The sequence below is a fragment of the Myotis myotis genome, unplaced genomic scaffold (genome assembly GCF_014108235.1).
Source record: "Myotis myotis isolate mMyoMyo1 unplaced genomic scaffold, mMyoMyo1.p scaffold_m19_p_7, whole genome shotgun sequence".
NCBI lineage: Eukaryota > Metazoa > Chordata > Mammalia > Chiroptera > Vespertilionidae > Myotis > Myotis myotis.
Window position 1 is genome coordinate 37,648,084 of NW_023416379.1, and position 19,444 is coordinate 37,667,527.

Genomic DNA, 19,444 nt, shown 5'->3' on the forward strand with positions numbered 1-19,444 from the left:
GAGAGAGATGGAATCATCAATGATGAGAGAGAATCACTGATTGGCTGCCTTCCGAACGCCCCCTACTGGGGATCAAGCCTGCAACCTGGGCTTGTGCCCATGACAGGATTCGAACCTCAGGACCCTTCAGTCCAAAGGCCAAGGCTCTGTCCACTGAGCCAAACCAGCTAGGGCGGCCCCTTTCCCATTTTAACTTTCAGCCACCCTGGCTTCCTTGTTGTTCCCTTCCTCCCTCCCACCCTCCATATCCCTCCCCCCCCCCCCCCTGCAATATACACACACACACACACACACACACACACACACTTTCCTGCCTTAGGGCTTTGAGGTAGGCATTTTCTCAGCCTTGAAAGGTTTCTGCCCATACTCACTGACTAATGTCTATTCATTTGTCAGAATTCAGTGTAAGCGTCACTTCCTCAGGGAGGCCCTCCCTGACATTCTAATCTCAATCAAGCCACCCTGTCATATCTGTGAACAGCACTCGACACAGTTGGCTTAGTTTGTAACTATTTTTACATCAGGAGCTATGCCTGTCTGGTCACACTGCAGCCACAGCTCCCAGCCCAGGCATAGGGATGTGTTGTTTGAATGAACTGACCATAGGTGCAGGGTGTCTTAGACATGCCACCTGCCCTGCCAGGGACCTAATTTCTGGCTCCAGACTCAGGAAATGAGAGGTTGGGAGGTGAGGTATGGATGGCATTGAAGGAAGATAGAACATGATGTGAATTAGAAGAAATGGGTCCTGTCTTAATAGCTTAGGTTTTTAACCGCGGCCATTGCCAGCAGTATTATTTGCAAAAATATTAAAATCAGGTTCCTTTAAAACTGATTTTTCATGTATCAGTCACTTGTTTGCTGGCTGATGTGACTGTGCCAGTATTTTTAGTTTATATACGACACATATAATATGGATAATGACTCAAGATTCTAATTAAGAAGAGAAAGACTTTTCGATTAATAATCAATTTATTATTTTAGTTTTAATAGAGGTCATTTTTTTCTTTGAAGAAACTTTACATAGAACTTGCTTTGGATCTTCTAGTCTGTACATTTCTTAGTCACTGACATTGAATAATAGGATTTTAGAATCAAATGGGCTGATGAGGTTGAGTAATTATACAGTCTCCGTTTAGAGATGATGAGACAGAAGCATCATGGTTGGTGACTTTCTCAAGGTCATACGTGCATCTCCTGGTGAAGCAAAGCTGGAATCTGACCAGATCGTCTGGATTACAGACCAAAATAGGCCTCATTGCTTTCTGCTCCTGTGTTTATCTTTAACATAAAGTGAAGCTTCAAGTCAGCAGTTTTTCAGTATTGATGAAATCATTATTGTTCTGTGATCTTTTTTAAAGACAAATCTTACCATTTGCCCTTCAGAGAGCCACATAACCCCTCCTTTGACTGCAACAGAAGCTACTGAGTCAAGGGCCAGACCCAGCTGGCGCTTTGCAAATGCGCTAAGTCCAAGCAGTTGGTTGTTACCCTCAGCTAATGAAAGGGAAATGGGTGTCTGTAAGGGCCTGGTAACTCATTTATAGTGGACTGTAGAATGCTTCTAATAATATGTATTTAAATATGGGTGTGCCTGATGTTTGGCACATTCGTTTCAAGCCAAATAACAAGTCACACTCAAGAGTCAGGATAGGCCCAGCTGGGAGGCTGCCCTAGTTTCCTGAGCGTGACCTGGCTGAGTTCCCTGCCTCCCTGGCGGAGCAGGCGTTTTCCCCCAGCCTCCCTTCCCCTGCTGGCTTAAAGCTCAAGCTGGGAGCAGAGTATTCAAGTCTGACTAGGTCTCCAGACAAAACACAAAGTGAGAATAAAGAGAAAGAGCCATAGGGCACCCAGGTCTTTCTGATCCCTGGATCTCAAAGAGAGCAAACCTCCCATTCACTCCTCTGTTTAGCTGGTGTTTCTAGTGTAACAGTGTCACCTGCTCTCAACAAGAAACAGCTCCTTATAATGCCAGCCTTTCATTTGTCACGTTGTTACCAACACTGATGTCGTGGAGTCAGATAGACCTGGGCCCCATACCAGCTCTGCCACTTGCGTGCAACTTGTTGCAGGTCCCAGGACCGCTCTGACCCTCGGTTTCCTTTTCGGTAAAATGGGGTGGTTGTGATGACCGAGATCAGGGGATTCTCATAGCAGACGCTCAGGAAGTCAGAAGGGGTGTTTTATTAATATCAGCTAGCTGATGAATGACCTCAGGCTGTCTCCTCACCCGGAGCAGGAGGAGGTTTTGATCCCATAGGTCTCTCCAGCCCTTCTCAGCAGGGACAGTTCTGAGGGTCCTCACTCCTAGGCATTCTTGAGTCCTGGGACTCTCGTCCCCCGCCCACACAGCCCTTGCATTGGCTCCGTTCTCGGCAGCGAATGCCACCGCCCTCCCCCGCTCCCAACACCCTCTTTGTCCTCTCACTTCTCCAGCCGCCGTGCAAGCCGCCGATTTCGGAGTTCCCAGGCGTAACTCGTGCCCATTGCCCACAGGCTGGCTCTAGGGGCGGGCTTGTCGCGGGGGGGGGGGGGTGGGGCGCGGCGGACCACGAGCTTGAATCCAGCGTGGGGCGCCCGGGCCGCGGGTCTCCGGGTAGGAGAGTGAAGACAGCGTAGAGACTGTCCCGCCAGCTTCGGCAAACTTCTTGCCCAGCCCCAGCGCTTTCCGCCCAGCGCTCGGAGAGACCGCGGAGCAGGATGGCGGCCTCGCCGCCGGGAAGGGCACGCTCTGCGGACCCAGGCACCGGCAGAGAGCCGGGATCTCGGGCTCCGCGTCCCCCGCCAGGCCGGGTCTCCGGCCCACAAGCGGAACCCGGCACCTAAGGTGCCACGCCTTCGGGCACCACCCAGAGGACTGGGCGGGCCCGGGCTGCCCCGAGCCGGCGATCGCAGGGTAATGAGATGCTAATGAAGCGCGAACAAAGCTCCCGTGGAAGCCCACGCGCAGAACTCCCCGGCCGGAGGACCCGCGCCGCCCGCCGCCCAGCTCTCCATCCGAGCGCTCCCACCTCCCCCTCCCCCGCCCCCGCCCCCGCCCTCCCACCCGGCCGGCAGGAAGCGGCCCCACCCGGCTCCGGAGCCGCGGGTAAGTCGTCCAGCTTAGCCAGCTGTGCACCCCGGCCCGCGGTGGGGTGGGCATGTGAGGTGGGGTGGCTTCTGGGGAAAAGGGGTCCTGGGCGCGCGGACACCCCTCCTGGCCGGTCCCACCCGGCTTCCCTCGCCCCCGCCCCGCTCAGCCCGCTCCAGACTTTCCCGTCCAGAGTGAGAGTGGGCCCCCCCCCCCCCGCTCCCATCTAACTCCCCCCCCAACCCCCCGCCGCGGTCCGGCTCCTCTCCATCCTCCCGGACCTCTTGAGCCCTCGCACATCCCCAGTCCTGGCGCTTCCAGGCTCGGTCGCCCCTCTGTCTCCCGGGCGCCTTACACCCCCCTCCCCGGAGAGACCTTTGCTCTCCTGACCTCCTGCCGGCCCCGGCCCAGGACATTTGCATCGAACAACTTGGGTCTCCCTCCCCCGCTCGGCCGGGCCCGGCCCGCTGGTCTCCGGCTGGGACCGGTGGAGCGGCCGGCAGGGGCGAGAGGGGTGTCGATCCATCCCCGGGGAACTGCGCCCATCGAGGCCACGCACCTCTCCTCACTCCCCCAGCGGCAACCCCATTCTCCGCGCCCTCCCCTTCCTCCGGGCCCCACGTGAGAAAGCCCCCTGGTCACTCCTCAGTGTGCGTGGGGCCCGAGCTAGGGAAGGGGGACAAAGGGAGGCCTTGTTTGGGGAAATTCCTAGGAGAGCACGCCTGAGCCCACAGGGGATGGGGGTGGGAGGAAGCTGGGAGGGGGAACCAGGCTGCTGTGGCCCCCAGTCCGTCCTGGAGGCCCGCTGAAGAAGACAGGTCTCACAGGGGAAGTGTCTTTGACCACAGTGAGTCAGAAGTACACCCCGTGCTCCCTCACCCAGTCAGTTGTAACACCAACATCCTCCCGCTGTTTGTGAGGCATTTTGGGTGGTGGGAAGTGGAACCTTCACCCTTACAGACGTCCCGGCCCTCCCTCAGGAGGGCCTCACCGTGCTAAGGAGAAAAACGTTGCCCCTGGTGTAAGGCACACCCCACACCCACGTGGCACTGAGGCCATCAGGGTCACCTGGCACCGGGAGGCGTGGGTTAAGGTGGGGGAGTCTGTGTGCCCAGCAGCTGGGGTTGCAGGTGTGTGGTCTGCCCCACAAGGAGAGCGCTCCTGGCTAACATGCCCTGTCCATGTCTGAGAAATTTCCCGACTCTCCGCTTTCTGCCCTGTGGACCCCAGGGATGGAGCAGGGCTTGGAGATCCCTGGTCAGGGGCCACTGAGCTGGTGGCTCCTTCGCCTCTTGTGTGCCGTCTGTGCACAGGACTGCTGATTTTTCATTCCCAAATTTGGCCGCTTTCTCTTGGAAGGGAGAGCAGCTGTCTACAGAGCAGACTGGGAGTGGGCTGGGAGAGAGAAGCAGAGCCAATCAGGGGAGGACCTGGCCTGCTTTCCTCTCCTCCCCTGCCCTTTCCCTTCCTCCTTTTTCTAGCCTCCCCTCCTTCTCTTCTCTCCTCTCCAGCATCCTCTGCTTCTGTCCAGCTCCTCCCTTCCCTGAGGGATCCAGGGGCCTCCATGGCCTCACCCACGTCCACCAACCCAGCACATGCCCACTTTGAGAGTTTCCTGCAGGCCCAGCTGTGTCAGAATGTGCTGAGCAGCTTCCAGGGGCTATGCCAGGCCCTGGAGCTGGAGCCTGGTGGGGGGCTGCCCCAGTACCATAAGATGAAGGCTCAGCTCAACTACTGGAGCGCCAAGTCGTTGTGGGCCAAGCTGGACAAGCGAGCAAGCCATCCCGTCTACCAGCAGGGCCAGGCCTGCGCCAACACGAAGGTGAATACGTGGCGCCTGGGATGGGGCTTGGAGAGCGGGGACAGTCAGAGGGGAGATGGGATGCTACGCCCACACTGTCTTGTGTGTTCACAGTGCCTGGTGGTGGGCGCTGGTCCTTGTGGTCTGCGGGCTGCTGTGGAGCTGGCGCTGCTGGGGGCCCGTGTGGTACTGGTGGAAAAGCGCACCAAGTTCTCTCGCCACAATGTGCTCCACCTCTGGCCGTTCACCATCCACGACCTTCGGGCACTCGGTGCCAAGAAGTTCTATGGGCGCTTCTGCACGGGCACCCTGGACCACATCAGTGAGTGACGCCTGGCGGCCTGCATGGGCTGTGAGCCTGCGTTAGAGACAGCCCTGTAGGGGTCTGCTGGGCCAGCCAAGAGGCAGAGTGGAAAGATTCAGTTCATCTGGGTGACCTTCTGGACTCAGGTCCTTTATCTGTAAAATGGGCAGTTGGATGGCGTGATCTTTAAGACTTCCAGCTCTGACCAGGCGCAGACTGGTGCCTGGGGAGGCTCTGTGGTCCTGGGTCCCTGTTCCTAATGTCCTCTCCCTTCTAGGTATCCGGCAGCTTCAGCTCCTTTTGTTGAAAGTGGCATTACTGCTGGGAGTGGAAATTCACTGGGGTGTCGCTTTCACTGGCCTCCAGCCCCCTCCCAAAAAGGGTAAGTACTTCTCTGCTCCTGAGAACCACCTTCTGCCAAGGACATCTTGGCATGTGGAAGAAATAGTGGGGTGGGCATCAGCTGAGTCTCCCTTTCTAATAGTGTGGCCTTGTGCCAACTGCTCAGAGCCTCACTCTGAGCATCTGTAAAATGGGAGTAGTATTCCCTTCCCTCCCTACTTTCCATAGGAAGTTGCAAAGGTATTTTGACAATGTATCATTGCTTTCTAAACCATAAAGCCCTTTAACACATTTATTTAATTATGTCACTGGCTTGTCCTGGGAATATAGGGGCCCCTTCAGATTCCCACACCTTTGTGCCTCTCATGCCCTTTGCCTCAGGGAGTGGCTGGCGTGCCCAGCTCCAGCCCAATCCCCCTGCTCAACTGGCCAGCTATGAATTTGATGTCCTCATCTCTGCTGCTGGAGGTAAATTCATTCCTGAAGGTGAGTGATCCCTTTCCTAGAAGTCGTCAGCATCTTGAGCTTCTCCTGGGCCTTCCTAGGCTGTTACACCCCTCATTGTCCTGCCACTGTGTTCCTGCCCCCATCTCTAGGCTTTACAGTACGAGAAATGCGTGGCAAACTGGCTATTGGCATCACAGTCAACTTTGTGAACAGGCGCACCGTGGAAGAGACACAGGTGCCCGAGATCAGCGGTGTGGCCAGAATCTACAACCAGAGCTTCTTCCAGAGCCTGCTCAAAGCCACAGGTCAGGGCCCTTCTCTGTCATGGGCGGGGGGGGGGGGGGGTGGGGGGGTCCTTTCCCTGTCTGACTGTGGGCTGGCTCCCGCTTCTCCTGCCCGCCCAGACCTATCCTCCATCCAAGGAATCTTGGCAGCAAAGAACCGGTGCCCCTGGGAGATTCAGCAGGCACAGCCCCACTTTGCTATCCAGCATGACAGGCCTTGGAAATCTCACAGAATGGGTGTGATTTTGCTTGGTGCTGTCTTATATATGCTTTAATATATAAGCGATATAAATTCAAAATGAAATTGGTACTTCAAGAAGATGCCCCATGTTTATTTTGGTTTGGCACTGCCACACCCCGTGGGGGCGTGCGCACCCTAGTTCAAGAAGCCAGGCTGTCATCCAGAAGCATGTGCCCACGTGTTGCAGGTCTCCCAGCTGCTGCCCCACCCACGTTCCTCTCTTTGCTCCATGCCCTCCGGCCTTCCGGGCCTGGGACAGATGGTCTGTTGTGCCATCAGAACTCATGGGCTCCTGTGTGGGGGGCACCCACTGGAGTCAGAGAGGTCGGGCATGGCTCCAGTGTTTGGAGAGGTGACATATAAAAGGAGGAGACACATATCCTGCCCCCTGCCCTGCCCCCCAGGCATTGATCTGGAAAACATTGTATACTACAAGGACGACACACACTACTTTGTGATGACAGCCAAGAAGCAGTGCCTGCTGCGTCTGGGGGTGCTACGTCAGGTGAGGCCAGGCCCAGGTAGGAAGGGGCTAGGTGTGGGCCCTGGGAGATGGAGGCCAGGCTGGGACATAGTCTGCCTTACCCTCCACCCCTGGCGTGGAGAGAGCCTGTCCTGTCTCTGGCCTGACCTTTCCTCCACCTTAACGAGCTCCTCTCCCCTGGGATTGCTGGTAATCTGAATCCTACTCTGGGCTAAACCCCTGACATCAGCCACAGGACTACAGCCGTCAGCTCCCTGAGGGCAGGGGCTCTGTCTCTGCCTCTTTTGTTTGCTGGTTATTCCCAGTACCTAGAATGGTGCCTGGGTTGTGTACGTGCCCAATAACTATTTGCTGAAAGAACTAATTGAGCACCTATTATATGCTACGTGCTGTGGTGAGAGCTTTATATGCCTTGCATTTTCTCACCTAATTCCCACGAGGATTTGAGACGTTAGGTGTATTATTTCTAAATGATGGAAAACTGAGGCTCTCAGAAATTCAGTGACTTGTCTAAAGCAAGTGTATGATAGCAGCAATGGTTCTGGGCTCAGGAGCAGGGTGAGTGCTGAGGAAGGGGCTTGAGCCTGGGAGGCAGGACACTCACATGCTGGGCCTGGCTCAGCCTTCAGCTGCAATGCAGTCCGGGGAAGCCCCTTCTTGGGGCCTGAGTGTGTATACCTTCTACACTCAAGGGGACAGGGCTGCCCAGTTGACGTCGGTTCTGATCTGCTGGCCTTGCAGGACTGGCCAGAGACCGAGCGGCTGCTGAGCAATGCCAACGTGGTGCCTGAGGCTCTGCAGCGCTTTGCCCGGGCAGCTGCTGAGTTCGCCACCCATGGCAAGCTCGGGAAGCTGGAGTTTGCCCGAGACGCCCGAGGGAGGCCTGATGTCTCTGCTTTTGACTTCACAAGCATGATGCGGGCAGATAGCTCTGCTCGCGTGCAGGAGAAGCATGGTGCCCGCCTGCTGCTGGGGCTGGTGGGGGACTGCCTGGTGGAGGTGAGGAGTCAGGGTGCCCTGAGTGGGGGCGGAGGAGGGGCTTAATGGTGCTTAGAGAGACAGGGACTCCTTTAAAGGAGGCACAGGGGTTCCATGGTTGAGTGGGGGGAGGTGGGGGGAGTTTGCCTGTTGTGGGAAGGAACCCCCTCTGCTATGACCTGGGGAGCATCTGGGCTTGGACACTCCTGTGGGACTCTGAGCTGCTTCCTATCCTTCTGACCCTGCAGCCCTTCTGGCCCCTGGGCACTGGAGTGGCCCGGGGCTTCCTGGCAGCCTTTGATGCCGCCTGGATGGTGAAGCGGTGGGCAGAGGGTGCTGAGCCCCTAGAAGTGTTGGCAGAGCGGTGAGGCCTGAGTTAGGGGGTGGGGCAGGAAAGGGCTAGCCATAGGACGGACTGCGGGGGGGTCTGGGGGCGCTGGTGGAGGGAGGGGAGTGTTGGATGCATAGATGGGGGCCTGGACAAAAGAGAGGGGTGCTTGCTGATGGGTGCACTCTGACTCATGTCCCTGCCCCCCACTTTTACCCCTCCCACCCCAGTGAGAGCCTGTACCAGCTCCTGTCACAGACATCCCCGGAGAACATGCACCGCAATTTAGCCCAGTATGGGCTGGACCCAGCCACACGCTACCCCAACCTGAACCTCCAGGCTGTATCCTGCAATCAGGTCAGCATCCCTGGCACCCTCACCAGACTTCCCGGGGGGCCCCTCCTCCAGGGCAGGCCTTTCCTCCAGACCTGCGCAGTCCTACCCCAGAGTTGGCCCTACCCCGGGAGGGTCCGCCTGCCTTGAGACCTGAAATGGCTGCCGTAGGTGCGAGATCTGTATGACGTGATGGCCAAGGAGCCCGTGCCGAGGAAGAAGGACAGCACCGACGCGGGGAAGCCTGACAGTGGTGAGCAGGCCTTCCTCCCGGGCATGTCCAAAATCTTTACCAGCCAGCGAGGCTAAGCACCAATTACAGAACAGCTGCCACCTCAGCCCGGAGCAGGCACTGGAGCACTGATGGTGGGCAGGTTTGGGGCGTCTGGAGAGTGGAGGGAGGGGCAGTGGAGCCCTCAGCAGCAGCTGTTGGCCAGTGTGTGGAAGTTTTCAGAACCTCAACCACTACTTCCACAGCAGCTGAATGGCTGCCATGCTGCCCTGTGCTCGGCTGCTCTGCCTGACCCCTCCCAGCCTTGCAGACTCCAAGCTCACCTCTTTTTGAGCCGCTGGGCCTCCCTTGCCCCTCACTTCATAGCCTGCTGCCGTCCATGTAGCTAGCAGTGATTGCCCCTTGTCCATTCCCTCACTTTATTCCAGAAAAGGGTTTGTTTGTTTTTATGGGAAAATTGGGATGAAGGAGGTACTGCTGATGGTGTCAGGTTGGTGCCCTAGTAGGGGCGGGACCCTGCCTCCCTCTTCCTACCAACTACACCCTCGAAGCGGGCTCTCTGCGAGCCCAGGGGCCTTGGGCACAGCACACCCTCCTCTCCCAGGGTCAGCGGGCACACAGGAGGAACTGCTACGCTGGTGCCAGGAGCAGACGGCTGGCTACCCTGGTGTCCATGTCACCAACCTTTCTTCCTCCTGGGCCGATGGGCTGGCTCTGTGTGCCCTGGTGAACCGGCTGCGGCCTGGCCTGCTGTGAGTTGCAAATGAGGCTCAGGGGTCCCTGGCAGACCACACCTCTCCTTCACACCTCTGCCCCTCCTCTACTTCAGGCAGTGTGGAGTGGTGGGCAGATCACTGTGTGGGAGTTAGCACACCCAGCTGAGTCCCAGCGCCACCACTTGCCCAAATCACTTCCCCTCCCCAGGGGTAGTATTCCTGCCTGAATCTGCCTGTCCTCCTGCCTGAGAGTCTTATAAAAATCAGATGCATTCAACAGGGGCAGCTCTGTGAGTGGTAGAGATCTCCAAGCTAGAGGTTGTCCTGGGATCGTGGTGGTGGCGGCGGCAGTATAGCACAGAAAAGAATAACCCTTCCGCCTTCTGCCTTTGCACTCCCCCAGCCCTTCCCACTGTCCCTATACCCACCATCTCCCCCTCTGATGGGGCCAGGTTCTGGTCTCCCATTGGCTTCTCTCCTGATACCCACAGGGAACCCTCAGAGCTGCAGGGAGTTGGGGCTCTGGAAGCGACTGGCTGGGCGCTGAAGATGGCAGAACATGAACTGGGCATCACACCCGTGTTGTCCGCACAGGCAGTGGTGGCAGGAAGTGACCCACTGGGGCTCATCGCCTACCTCAGCCACTTTCACAGTGCCTTCAAAAGCACAGGCCACAGCCCAGGTGAACTGGAGGGTGGGACGAGGAGGTGTGTGTGTGTGTGTGTGTGTGTGTGTGTGTGTGTGTGTGTGAGAGAGAGAGAGAGAGAAGGGGAGGGGAGGGAGGGGAGGGGGGAGGGGAGGAGAGGATGCCTTCTGAGGGACAGCCTGGGAGAGGTGTCCCTTTGGGCTGGACTGTGGTTGGTCTATTCTGGGGGCACAGTATGGCCCACCTACCCTTATACCCCGACTCTCCCTGCAGGCCCCGCCAGCCAAGGCGTCCTGGGGACCTCCAGTGCTGTACTGTTCCTTGGCAAACTGCAGAGGACCCTGCAACGGACCCGGGCTCAGGTGGTCTGGGCAGTGGTTCCCAGTGAGGGTCACTGGGGTGATGGGGGGAAGGGGAGGACTGGTGGTGCAGAGCCCCATGCTGAGTGTAGGATTTGTTACAGGAAAACAGGGAGGATGCAGGTGGCAAGAAGCCACGCCTGGAGGTAAATACATGCAAGGGCTGGACAGTCCCCTGTCCCATGTTCCGGTCCCTTTCCCGGGACACTTCCCCATGTTCTGTGCCTCCATGTATTGCTCCCCCCGCCCACCCCTCTGTAGTCTCCCTTCCTAGTCTCACTTCCCTTCCCTTCCTATTCATCTGCACACATCCACTCCCCAGCTGATCCTGCCTCTACCTCTACCTCCCGGCTTGAACACTTACCTCCTTAGGTAGAGGCTGAGTCCCCCAGTACTGAGGAGCCACCTGTCCCAGAGGCTGGTGTACCCCTGACACCCCCCTCACATCAGGAGGTGAGAATGGGGGTTCTGCCTACAGGCAGAGGTTTGGGGTCAGGGAGGGGGTTTTGGGGATAGGGGAGAGCTTTCCAGCTGACCCAGTGGCACGGGGATGGGCGCAGGCTGGTGGCGAGGACCTGTGTGCACTTTGTGGGGAACGCCTCTATATCCTGGAACGCCTGTGTGCCGACGGCCGTTTCTACCACCGGAGCTGCTTCTGCTGCCATGTCTGTGAGGCCACACTGTGGCCAGGTAGCTACGGACAGCACCCAGAAGATGGTGAGTGGGCCCAGGAGGCCCCGAGAGGGACTTTGGGCATGGCCTGCCTGGAGGCAAGGAGTTGGAAGGTGGAGGGGAATTGGAGTGCTGGGCATGAGGTGGAAACAGCCTCAAGATGGCACTTGGTTCCCCTGAGCTCATATCTCTGTCTCCTCCAAAGCCCCAAATGTGGGGTTCTAAGGAACCAGGAGGCTAACGGAAGTTCACCTGCAAACCCAGAGTCCTATCACCCCACCTCCCTGATAAATGGAGCCCCTGGGCATGTGCTGCCTCCATCTGATGCCTCTCCCCCTCTTGCCCTCCCCAGGACATTTCTACTGCCTCCAGCACCTGCCCCAGCCACGTCACACAGAGGAGGGCAATGACAGAGGCCCCGGGAGTCAGGTAAAAGCTGAGAGTGTGTGCTGGGGGCGGGAACATGAACAGAGGACTTTAAGCATTAAGCCCAGAGGACTTTGCCGGGGGTAACTGAATGTTCCCCACTAGAATGTAGGTAGGGATTTCCGTTGTTTCACTTACTGCTGCAGCCCAAGTATTCAGAGCACTGTCAGACACTGTCCAGTAAATGAATGAATTCCAGGGCCCCCATTTGTCTAAAGGGATAGCCTCAACCCTGCACTGGGAAGGTCACTGACCAGACCACACGGTGGCTTTTCTAGGACCTCCCCATGCCATCCGGCCCCTCGACTCCCGTGGCCCCCCAGGAGGGGGCCAGTTCTGTCCCAAGCCCCAACCAGCCCACCCGTCGGCCGATTCGCCTCTCCAGCCCAGAACGCGAGAGGTTGTCCTCCCTTAATTTGACCCCTGACCCGGAAATGAAGCCTCCACCCAAGCCCCCCCGCAGCTGCTCTGCCTTGGCCCGCCAGGCCCTGGAGGGCAGCTTCCTGGGATGGGGAGTGCCAATCCAGAGCCCCCAAGGTAACTGCTCTGCCCGGAGGTGCTGACCCAGGGTGGGGATGGGCAGGTGGTGCTGGGATTCCTGGAGGGGCATGCTGGGGAAGGGAAAGGGAAAGGGAGATTGGGGACCCCAGGTCATGTCTACTTCTCTGCTCAGTTCTTATGGCCATGGAGGAGGAGGAAGAAGGGAACCCCTCCTCCAGTGAAGAGGAAGAAGAGGAAAAGGAAGACGTGGCTTTGGACTCAGACATGGAACAGGTGCGTGGAAGAAACCTGGCCCCCTGTTCTGCTCATGCCGTCCCACCCCCCGCCACAGGAGAAACCCACAGCTGTTCACGCCTCCAAACCCTGTTCTCGGAAGGCCTTCTCACCCAGTCTGACTCTTTCATGGCTCTAAGCTTCCATCTTTTCTACCAGAACTCACCCCCCTTCTAGCCCAGGTTCCTTTTGGTCCCTTCCAGACCAATCTTCCCCAACCCCTATCCACCAAGAGGCCAGGCCCTGCCCCTGACTGGTTTGACCCGCCATAGGCTCTGCTGACCTTCGCCAAGAACTCAGGCACCATGGACAAGTACCCCACCTGGCGGCGGACCCTGATGCGCCGCGCTAAGGAGGAGGAGATGAAGAGGTTCTGCAAGGCCCAGGTGGGACTAGGGCTTCCCAGTTCTGATGGGCTCAGTGTGAGGCTCGGGACCAGAGCTGCGCCAGTGCTCCGTTCTTGAACAATCCAGACTTCCGGGTCTCGTCTTGTCCTCCTCAGAGCATCCAGAGGCGACTAAATGAGATTGAGGCTGCTCTGAGGGAGCTGGAGGCCGAGGGGATGAAGGTGGAGCTGGCCTTGAGGAACCAGAGCAGTGAGTGAAGCTGGGGCAGGATAAGCTGGGGTACCCCTTTGCCTCTGGCACTGTGTACAGCTCCCAGTGATCCCCCAAATCCCTGAGCTCCGGCCCACAGCAGGTCCCATTCCTCATGCTCAGGACTCCTATGGCCCTGGTGGGAGGCCTCCAGACCACCCGTTCCTCTTCTTCTTTCTCATCAGGTTCCCCAGAACAGCAAAAGGCCCTATGGCTAAAACAGCTGCTACACCTCGTTGAGAAGAAAAACAGCCTGGTGGCTGAGGAGGCTGAGCTCATGATCAAGTAAGGGACATGGGGAGGTGACAGTGTCTTATGAGCCAGGCCCAGCTAGGTCCTTGGGCACCATGGACGCTGTGCCCCTCTATCCCTGCCCTCCACAGGGTGCAGGAGCTGAGCCTGGAGGAGAAACAACTGCAGCTGGACCAGGAGCTTCGAGGCTACATGAATCGGGAAGGTATGCAGGATGTGGGGAGAGGCAGACATCATGGGGCTTGAGACCTCAGTCCTCTAGTCAGAGTCCCTCCAACTTGAGGATGCCAGAGGAAGGGACAGCAGCCCCCACTCTGCCTGCAGTTCCATCAGAGCTGTGCATCTGGGCTGCCGCTGGGAAACAAAGCTAGAAAACCACTGGTGCTGACCAACCTAATTTACAGATTAGGAAACAAAGGTCAGGTTGTAGAAACCACACAGGCCAGGATTAGGCTGTGCCTCTCTCGCCTCCCGGCCCAGTTCTCTAAGCTTCGTCTTCTCCCTTCAGAAAGCCTAAAGACAGCTGCCGACCGGCAGGCTGAGGAGAAGATCCTGAAGAAGCTGGTGAGTGTGGTGAACCAGCGAGACGCCCTCATCCGCTTCCAGGAGGAGTGCCGGCTCAGCGAGCTGGCATCAGGGCCAGAGGCCCAGGGCTAGAGGAGGGTGTACTACCTGCCTTCCTCCTAAAAGACCATCCCACCCAAGGACAGTGCCACCCTGCTCATCTGGGCTGCCTGGGAGAGGGCCTCACTGTTGACAATAAAAACGTGTTTGCCACCCACAGGACTGAGGCTGCCCGCAGATGGGAGGTGGGATGTGTAGGGAGAGCAGATGTGTAGGAAGGAGCCTGAAGGTCTACACCAGTGATGGCAAACCTTTTGAGCTCAGCGTGTCAGCATTTTGAAAAACCCTAACTTAACTCTGGTGCCATGTCACATATAGAAATTTTTTGATATTTGCAACCACAGTAAAACAAAGATTTATATTTTTGATATTTATTTTATATATTTAAATGCCATTTAACAAAGAAAAATCAACCAAAAAAATGAGTTTGCGTGTCACCTCTGACACGCGTGTCATAGGTTTGCCATCACTGGTCTACAGTGTGACCGTGGCTGACCATTGGCCCCAGTCACTGCCTCTACAAGAAAAAAAGGCAGAGCCATCCAAGTGCCAAGCTTTATTGGTCCTCAGCCCTGTTCCCCTCCTGATGACCCAGGGACAAGGCTGGCTGAGACTCTGGACCCAGGTCCTGGGCCTCCCTTGCCCTTCCCAGCACATGCTGGAGCTCAGCCCGGGCCTTACATAAGCCCTTGGCCTCCTGCATGTGGAAGGTGTAGACTGCACCTGCCCCCAGCAGCAGTCCTACACTGGGGGTCCACAGCAGTATGGCAACTTCCCTGACCCCGCCTCCAGCTGCCAGGCTACACAGCACTGTCAAGAGAAGCAGCCCCAGACCAATCACGTAGCCAGCACAGGTGGCCCACCGACGAGCTTGAGCCACAGCCTGATCCAGCTCTGTCAAAGCCTCCCTGAGCACAGTGACCAATGGTGAATTCTCTGCTGGTCCTAGAACAGGGCAGGGCAGTGGGGCAGAAGAGAGGGTCAGCGTGGAAGGGCTGCCCTGTGGTGGGGAGGGACCAAAGGGAAGGGTGGGGTGGCTCACCATGGGTAGAGCTCGGGTCGTGCTGGGGTGGGCTGTGTCTCACACACAGAGTAGCCATCAGGGCCTCATGATCAGAGAGTGGGGAGCCACTGTGAGGGTCAAGGCCTGTGGTAGTTTTGAGAGTCTTACAGGAGATGTAGAACCCAGAAACTGCCTGGGAAAAGTAAAGGCCAGAGAGGGAACATTGCTTTCCCAGAGAACCAGCTCCTGGCTATCCCATTCTCCAGTCATCAGTGAACTAAGACTAGACTAGACTGGACACAGGAACCACACAGGTTGGTGAGAGAAGAGACACGGTGGGTGAAGACACAGTGTGGGGCGAGGCCTGACCTTGTAAAGCACATAGTCGATGCGGATGCCACAGGGAAATGGCTGCAGTTCCTTCTGGTTGACGTAGCAGTTGTCGGGTACCATGGTACAACCTTCTTCAGAGCCCTAGGTGAATAGTTGGCTTGTGCCAGGATGCAGGGGAAGAGGGAAAGAAGCTGGGCCTCCAGGTGGGGAAATAATCAGGCAAGTCCCTCACCTTGAAGTCCCGGGTCTCAAGGTAGGCATCACGCAGTCCTGTCCACTCCTTCAGGAGGCGGCAGCCCAGGTCCTTTGGGTGCAAGTTGAGGTCCCCGCACAGTAGAACCACGTCAGCCTTCTTGGATGTATGGCTGGGGAAACCGGGTGAGTAAGGCCAAGAATTCTTCCCTCGCCAGCCTCTGTCCTATGAGTGAGACCCTGGCCACCCCTCAGCCCCTGACCCCATCCCACTTCCCTTGTCAAGCCCAGGCTCACACACTGGATGAAATGGGCCAGTTCCCAAGCTTGGACCACACGATGTGCTAGGTAGATGTCCTTCTGTCGATTGTACTCTGCGTGGAGCTGAGCAAGATAGATGAGATTACAGCAGATGCGACTGAGGGTCCCAAGGGAAGGTCTGCATTAAGCCTGTGTCTGTCACTTGGCACGGTGCTCGGTAAAAGCGGGTGAACCTTGCCTACTGACTTTAGGAGAGCCTGCCCTCACGCCGCACCCCCAGGGCGGTCCAGCTAGAGGAGCCCCGTCTCTCCCTTCCAGGACCAGGCTGCCTGTCCCAGCCCCCAGCACTGCCCGCCCGCTTCACTCACATGGGTCACGTAGGCATTGAGGACCAGTCCACTTAGATGGAGCACCAGCAGCCCGACAGCCTTCCCGCAGAACCAGTCACCATGATGGATCTGCAGGCAGGGGCGTGCAGGAACTCAGGGCTGCTTCCCTCTTCCTGCCCATCCCTGCAGCCCTAGGAAGCTGCCTCCTTTAGGGTGTTAGTGAGGGGTCGGGAAGGGGGGGTGGAAGAGATCAGGCATACCATGTAAGGGTAGCCATTGAGAGTGTAGACATGCTGGGTGAATTCCTGGATTGGGTGTTTGGAGAAGACACAGAGGCCACTGCCAATGATGCCACTGAAAGACAAGTCCTGATTAATAACAGCCAGAAAAGCAGGAAGAGAAAGAACCAGTCCTCTTCCCTTCCCTTGTCTCAGCACTTATCAGCTACTTCTTTCTGTCTCCTGCTGGGGCCAGCCCCAGAACACAGCTCAAAGCCACAGCCTTTGTGGGATGAATGATAAGGTGACAGAATGATAAGGTGACCCGATGATAAGGCCGAAGGTGAGCTGAAGAGCTAGGATCTTCCTGGTTCCACCCTCTCCCGCTTCCACACCCAGACAAAAGTTGCTGGGGAAGAGGGGGGCGGGTGCAGGCCGGACAGGGGGATGGCAGGGCCCAGAGCCTCCGGTGTCCAGGCCAGTAGGCTGCTCACCTCCTGAAGTAGTGTGCAGATGGGTAGGTGGGCAACAGCTTCTGCCTCAGGTACTGGAAGTCCTGCTCACTCCACACCTGGGGGGCGAGGGGAGAGACAGTCCGCCTGGCTCTTCCCTCGGGGGGGGAAAGTGCAGCCACCGCTCCTCCCACCGGGCTCCCCCCAGCCCACCTCCTGCAGCAGAGCCAGGTCGAAGCTCTCCAAGTTCAGAAAGTCCGCCAGGCGCTTCATGCGGTCCGCTCGGTGCTTGCTCAGGTAGGGGATGGCCCTAAGGACGGAAGGGCCAGGGGGGGTGGCTGCTGGGGTGCTCGGCCCTCCGACCCACTAGCGGGGCCAGGTGTGGGTTTTGGAGGTGCGGGTTCCCCCAGCCCCGAGATGGTAGGACGGGATGTGAGGATGGCCTCCTCCTTCTGCGGCCCCAGATCGCACCCCGCGGAAGCACTCACCAGCAGTTGAGGTTAAAAACCCTCAGTCTCATGGAGAAGTTGGGCTTCATGGCGGGACGCGCTAAGGACAAGTGACAGATGGGCTTCCTCCGCGGCGGGCGCGGTCCGACCCGAGCGGGCGGGCGGCACCTCCTCCCGGGGCGGCGCGCACAGGTGGTCAGCCCCGCCCCCGCGCTCCCAGGAAGGCCGGGGCCCGAAGCCGCGCTTGGCTCCTAAGCCCCCGCCGCTCCAGCCCGGGGCCCCCTCGCGATCCGAGACAGACGCCCGCGTTACCGGGGCAACCGGGCTGCTGGCCCCAGCTGGCTGCCCCCCGAGCCGGAAAGGCGATCTGTGGCGAAGCCCGGGAGCGTACCGGAGCGAGGCCCGCGCGCGGGGGGACGCGGACGGGCGGCGAGCCGGGCTGAGGCACGAGGGGCGCGGGGCTCCCGGTTCCTCTCCCCCGAAGCTGTCCTGGGCCTCGGCGGCCCGCGCGCCCTCGCCCGCCTCCCACCCGGCTCCCCAGCAACAGGCAAACCAGCCGGGCCGCCGCCGCCGCCCGCCCTTGGCCCCGCCCCCTCCCTCCCCCCTGCGGACGTGGGGGCGGGGCCGCGCGGTTGCCCGGGCGACACGCACTGTTTGTGCTCGGAGCCGGGCGCGAGCGCGGGGATGGCGGGCCAGTGCCGTTCGCCGTCGCCGCCCGAGCGGCCGCTGCAGGTGAAGGTGGTGGGGGTCTTCAAGAGCTCCAGCTTCCAGATTGCGAAGAGTACCGCAGAGGTAACGGCGAAGCAGCCACGAGTGCGGCGGCCCTCCCGCGTCCTCGCCTCGCCTCGCCCTCGTGGAGGCCGACGGGGGCGGGGGGGGGGGGGGTCGATGTTCCGGAAGGCGGCGTCCCGGCTGAGCGGCGCCGGTCTGGTTGGACCTGAGCGTGCAGGGGAAATGTGCGGGTTCTGCGGGGCGGGCATTCCACTTCGAGAAGGGCTACCTTTAAAGGGCCTTCCGAGCGAAGGAAGCCTTCAGAACCTTGCGGGGCACAAAGGTAATTCCTCCCCTCTGCGTAGCCACACCATTGTGTTCCACATTAACTTTTAACTGAAATTACAGATTTTAAAAATTCACGAAAAAATGTTTAGGAAAAAGCTACCAAATAATTAGCTGTTTTTTATTTTTTACAAACTCCCACTCCAAGTGATTTTTGAAAACCATTTGGGAAGTTTTTTTTATTATTATTTAAAATTTCTATAGCAGTCACTACATTCCAATCGAAGTAGGTGCTTAAGGGGATTTCTTCATAAATGACCAACCATCAGGTGCTTTGGAGAATACAGATAATTATTTGTAAACACACAGAGTGATCTAGATGGAAAAACACTTTAATTGGAATGATGTGGCCAGGTCAGTGATGTTGCAACACTCCTATAACCCCAATGCCCGGGAACTGTAGAATGCAGCATGTCTTTGGGGTTTGCTCCAGAACTGATGCTTTAAAATTATGCCACGCTTCTCTCCTTCCCACTCGACTCTAGGACAATACCTTATTCATGTTTCTATCTTCCAAAGTACTCAGCTGGATACTTGACACAAAATGTTCCCAAACAGAAAAAATCTCAAATTGCTATCTTGCCTAGTCCAAGTCCACAGAGTTAAAGAAAAGTTTGTAATTATATCAAGTCAGGAAATAGTAACTAATTTGTGAAATAGGTAAAGTTTACATCAAAATGACGAGAATAAGTGATCAGAAGGCTGTGGAAACAATATATGGATCATCAAAACAAGTAGGAATTGTTTGTGTTAGTTGGGCTTAACCTAGTTTTATGGCCTAAATTGTAATTCATGTGTTTGAGGAATTTTATCCCTTTGTTTTTCTCAGCAACTTTTATGAAAGCACGTGTTTTCTGTGCCTGCTCCACACTGTAGATAAGGTGTGGGCAATGTTTTTGTGTAAAGTCCAGATATTAGATTATTAGGCCTTCGGGCCCATAGATTCTCGATGGCTACTCCCCAGCTCTGTCCTTGTGGTGCAAAAGCACCCACAGACAATATGTAAATGAGCGGTGGTTTTCCAATAAAACTATTGTGCACACCACAATTTGACTTGCATATAATTTCACATGGCATGAGATATGATTCCTCTTTTGATTTTTTGATTTGGTCTGCTGTAGAGCACACACTAAGTCAAGAAAACAGTGCCGTTATTATGTTAGTAATGATAATTTCCCTTTCATAAGCTTTGCCTACTGTAGCTCTATTTGAATATGAAGACATCAATGTAAATTCAGTTAG

At 57.1% G+C, this 19,444-nt stretch overlaps 3 protein-coding genes across 10 annotated transcripts in view; 2 read left to right on the forward strand and 1 right to left on the reverse strand.

Moving 5' to 3' along the window:
• The first annotated feature begins 3,034 nt into the window (after positions 1-3,034).
• Positions 3,035-14,068, forward strand: MICAL1 (microtubule associated monooxygenase, calponin and LIM domain containing 1). 2 transcript variants are annotated; one of them, XM_036318003.1, is made up of 25 exons: positions 3,035-3,088; positions 4,582-4,892; positions 4,986-5,193; positions 5,453-5,557; positions 5,899-6,003; positions 6,114-6,269; positions 6,894-6,994; positions 7,715-7,972; positions 8,200-8,315; positions 8,510-8,636; positions 8,784-8,865; positions 9,449-9,596; positions 10,052-10,242; positions 10,480-10,568; positions 10,670-10,711; positions 10,938-11,018; positions 11,126-11,282; positions 11,590-11,666; positions 11,942-12,200; positions 12,337-12,437; positions 12,710-12,823; positions 12,940-13,033; positions 13,219-13,318; positions 13,417-13,490; positions 13,794-14,068. In XM_036318003.1, exons 2-25 carry the CDS (start codon positions 4,635-4,637, stop codon positions 13,940-13,942), a joined length of 3,192 nt encoding a protein of 1,063 aa, XP_036173896.1. In that variant the 5' UTR covers positions 3,035-3,088; positions 4,582-4,634; the 3' UTR covers positions 13,943-14,068. The 2 variants fall into 2 exon arrangements, with proteins under 2 accessions (XP_036173896.1, XP_036173897.1); XM_036318004.1 differs by lacking the exon at positions 3,035-3,088 and adding an exon at positions 3,899-3,917.
• Positions 14,069-14,448: 380 nt separating this feature from the next.
• Positions 14,449-17,735, reverse strand: SMPD2 (sphingomyelin phosphodiesterase 2). 2 transcript variants are annotated; one of them, XM_036318027.1, is made up of 11 exons: positions 17,538-17,734; positions 17,186-17,246; positions 16,911-17,007; positions 16,740-16,816; positions 16,288-16,381; positions 16,067-16,156; positions 15,739-15,821; positions 15,478-15,610; positions 15,282-15,386; positions 14,952-15,105; positions 14,449-14,854 (listed from the first exon to the last, which is right to left on the reverse strand). In XM_036318027.1, the coding sequence occupies exons 2-11, from the start codon at positions 17,233-17,235 to the stop codon at positions 14,466-14,468; spliced, it is 1,272 nt and encodes a 423-aa protein (XP_036173920.1). In that variant the 5' UTR covers positions 17,236-17,246; positions 17,538-17,734; the 3' UTR covers positions 14,449-14,465. The 2 variants fall into 2 exon arrangements, with proteins under 2 accessions (XP_036173920.1, XP_036173921.1); XM_036318028.1 differs by lacking the exon at positions 15,282-15,386 and having other exon boundaries at positions 17,186-17,735.
• A 25-nt stretch (positions 17,736-17,760) lies between these two features.
• Positions 17,761-19,444, forward strand: part of PPIL6 (peptidylprolyl isomerase like 6) — a 28,472-nt gene continuing 26,788 nt past the window's right edge. Inside the window, exon 1 of one of the 6 annotated variants that reach the window (XM_036318032.1) lies at positions 17,761-17,938. In XM_036318032.1, the coding sequence (XP_036173925.1) occupies positions 17,831-17,938 (108 nt within the window). In that variant the 5' untranslated portion in view covers positions 17,761-17,830. Of the gene's footprint in view, positions 17,939-18,056; positions 18,201-19,444 lie in introns of those variants that run through there. The other 5 variants (XM_036318029.1, XM_036318033.1, XM_036318030.1 and 2 more) reach the window with 5 other exon arrangements.

Excerpts from the sequence above, each read along its gene's own strand:
- MICAL1 (XM_036318003.1), top strand. The coding sequence starts at position 4,635 with ATGGCCTCACCCACGTCCACCAACCCAGCACATGCCCACTTTGAGAGT. Across the intron at positions 10,712-10,937 it reads GCAAGAAGCCACGCCTGGAG|GTAGAGGCTGAGTCCCCCAG; the intron begins GTAAATACATGC and ends TTACCTCCTTAG. Across the intron at positions 12,438-12,709 it reads TGGACTCAGACATGGAACAG|GCTCTGCTGACCTTCGCCAA; the intron begins GTGCGTGGAAGA and ends GACCCGCCATAG.
- SMPD2 (XM_036318027.1), bottom strand. The coding sequence starts at position 17,235 with ATGAAGCCCAACTTCTCCATGAGACTGAGGGTTTTTAACCTCAACTGC. Across the intron at positions 15,822-16,066 it reads TCAATGCCTACGTGACCCAT|CTCCACGCAGAGTACAATCG; the intron begins GTGAGTGAAGCG and ends TATCTTGCTCAG. Across the intron at positions 15,106-15,281 it reads TCGACTATGTGCTTTACAAG|GCAGTTTCTGGGTTCTACAT; the intron begins GTCAGGCCTCGC and ends TACTTTTCCCAG.